Below are 8,334 nucleotides of genomic sequence, written 5' to 3' on the forward strand. Positions count from 1 at the left end.
TAAAATATTTCGCTCTGCAAGTAAAAATATGCATAAAATGTTATTAAATATATATTTAATAAATTCGCTTAATATATTTCGTTCGCTACATAAAATAAAAAAGTGATGTATTTACCAAATATATATAATATAAAAATAATTATTAAACAAATTTTAAAATATTTCACCGTAATATTAATATCATAATCACGTAACAAAGACAGAAGCCAAATAGGTGCTATCCACATCGCGACTTAAGAATGTTAGTGAAATAATATATCAAAGAAATTAATTTAATAGATTGTAATATAGGCTAAAACTATAAGACGATGTTTGGCTACACTATAGGCTAATATAATATCTTGGTCGAAGGAATTTATCATCATTCATCAGATGGGTCAAAGTCGCCTCGAGACCGTAGCAATTTTAATAATATTCCATTCATTCTAAGGGTGTGAATATAGCGCCAAAGAAATATTATTATATTTTAGGTAACCATATTTTATTATTGAGATCATTCCAAAAGAAATAAATAATAAACACGAGGTTATTATTGTATTGTGCTAAAAGCCTTACAATTAAAAACGTTGTTGTAAATGCAAAAACCACAGCTGGGATAAAATCTCGCGATACCGTTTCCACGTCTCGGATGATGCATAAACACTGGTTACGTCAATTAATTACATTTTAGCTAAAACCAAATATAATGTACTGTAAACATATTATAATTATTTTTATATTCTGTTACCAAAATACTTTTTTTTTTTATAATTGTTTAAAGTAACGTTTTATTTATTTTTTAATTTATATTTGATATATCTCATTGTTATTAAACTTTTATTTAGTACGAGTAATTGTAAAAGATATATATTTTTTATTTTATAATATTTCGATTAACAAAATTGTAATTTAAAGCTTGTTTAATTTTGAAATACTTAGTATTTGAAATTGCCATGTTTAAATGTTCCTAGTGTGTTGCCATATTCTATTTAATATTTATTACAATTTTAGCATTTAATTATCGATTACGAGCGTATAAACCAAAGTGCTTTCCAAAACAATGGTTACCAGTTATTTTTATTTTGTTAAAGTTTATTTATTACAAAAAATATTTTATTGTTGTATAATTTATATTTTTTCTTAATGTATTGTAGCATTTATTCCTGTCATCGACGTCATTCCAAAGTTGCATTTTAGCTAAATTTTTAAATTAATATTTACTCCAAAGTTCTACTTTTGTTGGTGCTGTATTTTTTTTATTTTATAGACGATTCGAATGTTTTATTTAGCGGTTGTAGAATCAGAAATATATCACGTATAATTATTTGGAATGTTTTTATTTAATCAATTAAGTAACCTAAACGCAATTTGCGTTGAATAATTAATAGAAATACAAATTACGGTGCGTGAATGTACGAGATATTTATTAAGCACTTTAAATTTATTAGTATTGTTAATGAACGTGATACTTTTTTTTATCCTGGTCACAGTAAAGAATCATTTGGAGTTTTCATATGAATTGTTTGTCTATAGTTATTAACTGCACTATCACCGAAAAATATAAGAAAGATGTTAATTAAAATTTAAATAATACTATGAATATATTAGTTTAAACAAAATTATGTAAATAAAACAATCTGTCTTAGCATATTTTTTTTTATTATTATCTAAAATTACAAATCTTTCATTAATTCAATCGTTACAAACTATTTCACGTGATAACTATTTCAGCGCATACGTCACTCCGTCTAAAAATATCAGATTTACATTTTTACAACAACTAACATTACAGTTTAACACGATGGAAAAATTAAAAAAAAAAGGTGAACATAAAGAGAAAGTGCTGAACGAAGACTTAAGTTCATCTTAAAAATACAAAAGATAAAATAAAAAAAACCTTATTAACTAATTTAATTGTGAATGGTGCATGAAAAAATGAACAAATGCAGAAATGTACATGCGTGTACATTTGTCATATAAATTATTAAATTAATAGAATATTGAAATTGCACCAATAAAATGAAACGAATTAAAAAATGAGAACACAATGTCAAAATACGATTTGTACTAAGTTTTTAATTCTCAAAGCTCAAAGGTGCCACAGTGCCTAAAAAAAAAAATTTTGAAAAAAAAAAAGAGTTACTTAACCTAAAACTTAGAAATGATGATTGTAAATTTTGACTTTACAAAGATAACAAATCAAAACTGAATTTTAAAAAAAACCTTATTATGCTGTATACATTGCATCGAGCACAATATAAACACAAGTCGTGTGAGAATTGTGTCATTAACCGACTACACATCATTACATCAATCAACACCTTATAATATTAACAAGCATTTAGGCATTCCAAGACGGAAATGTCGATTCCAATACATCTAGTTGTGCCAAGCACACGTTAACCGATTATCATAAGACATTTACTATCATTTTGATATAAAAACAAACGCAATAATTTGTTACGTTCTCTTTTTTTTATTCGAAACGAATCGACATTTATTTTGGAAACTGTATTTATTATAAGGCATCCGTTGGTGGAATAGATCAGCTATAATAATAGTATGTGGTATTGAAATGCCAACAATAACTATTAAAATACCATCAAAACCTTTTCTTTTTTTTTCATTTGATTTATGCTCTTATAACCTTTGTATCTTTAAACTAAATTAATGAATAATTTTATTCCACTAATCAAATTCTACTAAATATAAGTTTAAATTTCATAATATTTTTTTTATTAATTCTATAGAAGCATACTACTAATAACATTCAAAGAGACATTGTTGTAAAGATAATATTTTTAAAATAAAGACTAGGCCTTATTTTTTAAGATACTGCATTAACAAAATAATTACATTTAACGTTGTGGTCAGAATTTTTTCCTGGTCGAAACTACTTTTAACCGACAATATTAGTAAAAAATAATTGTGATATATGTTAGATTCTGTAAACGTGACACCTGAGTTTATCTCACGTGAAGACCACATTGTCATTCCAAATTAGAATCTTCACCTAAGCTATCCAGTGCCTTTAGTCAAAAGAACTTTTGACCATTCTGCAGTCAAAAATAATTTAGACTGGATAATAGTTCCAACTGTCACATATGGACACACTTTTTTATAGTTATTGTTGACATTTCAATGTGAGTATGTTTATTGATGTGATCGCAAAGCAGACTTTAGTTCATCTGTTCTGTGGAATACGTGCTAAAACTTTGGTCGTTAGGTAACTTAGATTGGAAGGGTCTAAAGTGTGATTGCCACCACATCAAACTAATGTGACATATTCATTAATATTATAAACATTTTGATGAATCGTTATATATTTAAATTTATAATGTGTCGAATACATAGGCAAAATATAAGAGATGATTGTAGTTGCTACCCAGATACAAAATTAGTAATTTGTGATAAAACCAATGGAAATTTAATGGTTAATGTTATTGCCAATGCAATGTAATACACAATCTCTAAAATATATTTTAACAAGACTTGAGGTTTTTTTTATAAAAATATTATACATTTCTGTGTTATTCTGTATATTGTGAATCTATTTTGAACATTAAATTCCTATAGCTGGCTTACACCAATTAAATGTATTGTTATAATAATTTGTATAAATTAGCGATGTCCACCTAACCGAATTTGGCTAAGGGACTAGCCAACTGCACAGGAATTATGCACGAGGATGTGAAACCCAACTGCACTTTCCATTCCTTCACTTCCACTTTCATAAATGGAGGGGATGACAAATCCGATATGATCGAGAGCACATGTTCGCCGTTTACATTCAAATTTACATGTAAGTGCAGCCAATTTGCTTCCGGAGTGCTATTGACAAATACTCCAAAGAAAAACCCAAGAAATATTACTTTAAAGATTGTGTAAAACAGAATTATTATATTATTAATTATTTCAGCTTAATTGGTTTGAGTTTATGTCAGGCACAAATGAAAACTAAGGATAAATCCACTAGTTTTAAATATTATTTATCAATGGTTTCTTACTACCAAGTTTGCTTTAATTTAAAAACACATTATTTATCTTTTGAAAAATATGATTCATCGTACATATTACATATTATAGCTTTGTAACTTAATAATAAAACAGTTGTGTACAACTCTTTAAAATGTAGTTCATTATCTATGAACAATATTGTATTATATATTCTATATATTGGAGAAACAAAAGGAACAGATTTCTATTACAGAGATTCTCTATGTTTTATTATAACTATGGGTTAGTTTTAAAATTAAATGTATATTTCTTCGGGAGTCTCTCGTTTATAAAAATATTGCTTCATATTTATATTTTAACAGTAACCCGATATTTTATAAAGTCCCCATTTATTTCTACATACTACGAGAAAGTGTTGCTATCCTATAAATGGCAGCTGCTCCGGTAGCTCAGCCAATGACATAGCAGGTTGCAACATATAATTAAAGGCAATATTAACTTAAGCTACTAATACGAATTGCAAAATGCATAAAATCTTTAAAGTAACTTGAAAATAAAAAAAAAAAAAACAAAGAATAATGCGTATGGTGTAAAATTACACATATTATAAAGAAAGTGTTGCTGGTCGAAATATTGCAGACAAGAATGTTAAGGTGTTTATAAATTGCCATATAAAAATACATACGGTGTGGTGTCAATTATTTTTATGTTACATTGGTGTTTCATAGTTCACTAAAGTCTTTAAAGCACACACTGGGTTAGCCTTCTCTCTTGATACTAGGCATCTGTGGCGGCGGCTCGGCTAGCCCTTTAACCTGCAAAGTATAAAATAACTTTAGACATTTAATTTATATTAATAATTATTATTTATTCGTACATAAACGTCGTAATCTTTACAATCCTGAGAGCGATATTTTTATACAATAAGACATGCTATATAAAAAAACGAACATATAATCATTGTTTCTTTACCGATTGCCAAAACTAAGATTGTTTAAGTTGTTGATCTTTGCTCTTTTAGCACCACTCCATAGACTTTGTGTTGACAAAAATGTTATATTATAGTCTGTCTCGTTTACACAAATCATTAAACTCAAGGTCAAAGGACATAAAACTACATTATCATATATATTTTTGAGTCTATGATCTAAATGACTTTTGGTATAAAAAGTTCATAGTATGGCCATTATGAGAAATTCAGTATCTAGAAAAAACAACCTCATACACTAGACCAGCTATAAGTAAATAAAGTTATTCTGCTTGCAACAGGATATACACAGATCAAATTGTTGGTGGGTTTAACCACAGGGCACAGCTAGTAAATCACATGTCCATAGTATAGTAGAGCATACATCGCAAGCTAGTATCTTTTATAAATTTGCTCATTGAGGTTTTTTCTCACAAATTTCCAGGATATTAAATATTAATTTATAACCTTATAATATGTAACCTTATAATGTATAAAAGGCATCCTTAAAAAAGAATTACCACAGGAAGGAAAAAAATATATTTGGGTAGAAAAATACTGTTTAACATATTTCAAACATAGTCTGAATTGCCTCAATATGTTTACCAAAACTTAAATTTTTGGTTTTTAAATAAATTAGGTTTTAAATAAATAATGCACAAATAATTTTGGGAACCGAGGTGTAACCAATTTTACATTACATTTGTAAAGATATTAATATTTTATATTCATATGTTGAATAAATACTTTCAAATATGTAAAGGGATTGGCTAAAGGGTCACTTAATGGTGAATGATCACCACCGCCTATAGACTTTTGGACTGTAAGAAATATAACCAACCCTAAGAAATCTAATCCACACCAACCTTGGGAACCAAGATGTTATGTCCCTTGTGCCTGTAATCACACTGGCTCACTCACCCCTCAAATCAAAATACAACAATACTAAGCATTGCTGAGTGGTGGTAAATTCAAAAGACTATACCAGACCTATACCAGACTGGTTTGCATGAAGCAACAGAGTGCATATTAACATTAATAATATTGTACAGTCCTTACTTTAAGCCTTGCAGCAGTCTTGAGGAATGCCGGCAGCTGTTCCTGGGACACATTAACCTCACCGGCATACATAAACTCAAGTATCGCTTGTAAGTGCAAGTATGATACATCTTTTAAGATAATTATGGGATGTTTTGATGGATTCTCCTGAAAATAAAAATATTGGTCATATATATACTATCCTATACCAATACCACAACTGTTATATTATAGTCTATTACAATCACAAGACGACAAAAACAAATAAAATTTGACATCAAATTGACGTGATATAATTGTCGATAGCTTGGATATGATATTCATTATGGATTTTTTAATAAAATGTGTTATGAATGTCTACATAACTGTTATCTAAACTTTGAAACTAAAATATATTGTAAGGTTAATTTGAATAGTGTTTTGTAATAAATAGATATATTAATCAAGGATTGTTAATAGGGCACAATAAAGCAAAAAAATTGCATGAAGACTAGTTAAGTTTATCTTGATTCTTTCTTGAATTGGAATAGTCACTATGTATAAACTAGTGCTTTTTTAAAATCTGATATTAAATTTTTACTTCCATTGTTAAAATCGATTAAGTGATTCTGGGGAAAAATAAGTATTAATATCAGATGAGTATTAAGTTATAGCAATCTAATAATAGATTAATCATTAAAAAAATCAATGATTTATCTCTTTCTAGCATCAATAGCTTGACAATCAAAAGAATAAGACAAAAAACTATACACTTGATTAGTGAAGTAATGTTTACATACCTCTAATAAGCTTTTAAAGTATGGACTACATGCTGATAGTACCATTTTATGTGCCTTACACGTCTGACCTTCACATGCTAGTGTAACCTGAAAGATTTGAAATACATAACTTATATTTATTGATATAAATTAACAATCAGATGGTTCAAATATCTATACTAATATTATAAATTCGAAAGTAGCTCTGTCTGTCTGTGCATCTGTTGCTCTTTCAAAGATGAGCCACTGAACTAAATTTGATGAAATTTGATATGAAGTGAGCTTGAACCCTAAGGGCAGATATATGCTACTATTTTGTGACATCACTACAATCTCTAAAACATGAACAACAACTAGTACTTTAGAAAGTATAGGAGAGGTTTCGATTAATTTTAAAAACATTCACAAACATGAATTTGAAATGATGAAACAAAATGAAACGGATTTATTTAAGTACTTTGTGTATTCTTTGCCACACTTTGTATCCTGTATTAGTAATAAAAAAATTGTATGTATTTTTGTTGTGGTTTTTATAAGCCTGTGACTAGTCTCAAATTATATTTAAATGACATACATCAAAGTATAAGACTGTTGAAGTAATAAAAGCTACATGCTTTTTAATTTATTTTACAACACAATATTTTTTATCGAGGGGTTATGATGAAAATATATTTATTTCGGAGAAAACAGAAATTAGCATACATTTAATACTTACGTCTGTAAAACTTTTTTCATCCCTCAAATGTCGAAAAGATGTAACCATATTCGTCTGGAAGTCGTTCCATTTTAGGAAAAATTGCTGGTCCCCCATATTGAACTCTTTTTTTTGGAATCCTGAAATCGTTTACGTATGTAAATAAAAACAATTTTTAAACGTTGGTTATGAAAATATTTACCGTTAACGTAACTGTTATAATTACTTGGACCGTTAACTAAATGATGGTAAACATTAAAAATGTATTTAGAAATTGTGCATTATAGTTTTCTTCCTACGTCACTATGTGGAATGCATTGCATAGAAAACAAGCCTAGTTAGACACTTCATTTCATTTTAAATAAATAAACAATTTGTCTTCACCAAAACTCACTTTGTTTGTATCTCAAGGCCAACACGTATTATTTTCTAATTCTTACAACAAGTTAGACAATTTCATCTGAAAATAAAGACGCCGTCTCGCATAAATTAGCGACTTCTTTCTATTTCTTCAAATTCCTTCATTCACCTATTTTGTGTTGCCATCTTATAATAATATATGACTCTATACAGATCCTTATAAATTCTAAATGAATGTTATCTAAATAATAATAAAAAAATATATTAAATAAAGATATAACTTATCCAATATTGATACAAAATTTTATTTTAATGAACTATAAAGTTGGTTTAATAAAATACATTAAAAGCATATTACAATGTGATAGTGTTTTTTGGCAAAAATCAGCTCGAAATCGAAGATTAAAATTGTATTCGAATTGTTTATAAATTACACGGAGTTAATATTTAAAAGTCTAACATAATTATAGTATCAGTGGTAAATTACTACGTATAATGAAATCTTGCATCCCCGAAAAAATGAGTATTTGATTTTAAAAAAAAATGTTGGTTGCGTTCATGTATAATATACCAATATACAT

At 27.7% G+C, this 8,334-nt stretch overlaps 1 protein-coding gene across 1 annotated transcript; it reads right to left on the reverse strand.

The window, feature by feature from the left end:
- Nucleotides 1-1,619: 1,619 nt before the first annotated feature.
- Nucleotides 1,620-7,918, reverse strand: LOC125073412 (longitudinals lacking protein-like). The gene is made up of 5 exons (XM_047684232.1): nucleotides 7,788-7,918; nucleotides 7,415-7,533; nucleotides 6,721-6,807; nucleotides 5,963-6,109; nucleotides 1,620-4,751 (listed from the first exon to the last, which is right to left on the reverse strand). The coding sequence occupies exons 2-5, from the start codon at nucleotides 7,508-7,510 to the stop codon at nucleotides 4,695-4,697; spliced, it is 387 nt and encodes a 128-aa protein (XP_047540188.1). The 5' UTR covers nucleotides 7,511-7,533; nucleotides 7,788-7,918; the 3' UTR covers nucleotides 1,620-4,694.
- Between the last annotated feature and the right edge of the window lie 416 nt (nucleotides 7,919-8,334).

This window comes from Vanessa atalanta, chromosome 24, assembly GCF_905147765.1.
Source record: "Vanessa atalanta chromosome 24, ilVanAtal1.2, whole genome shotgun sequence".
NCBI lineage: Eukaryota > Metazoa > Arthropoda > Insecta > Lepidoptera > Nymphalidae > Vanessa > Vanessa atalanta.

Coding starts and splice junctions, on each gene's coding strand:
- LOC125073412 (XM_047684232.1), bottom strand. CDS start 7,510: ATGGGGGACCAGCAATTTTTCCTAAAATGGAACGACTTCCAGACGAAT. Junction 6,808..7,414: donor ATGAAAAAAGTTTTACAGAC/GTAAGTATTAAA, acceptor CAAATCTTTCAG/GTTACACTAGCATGTGAAGG. Junction 4,752..5,962: donor AGACTGCTGCAAGGCTTAAA/GTAAGGACTGTA, acceptor TATACTTTGCAG/GTTAAAGGGCTAGCCGAGCC.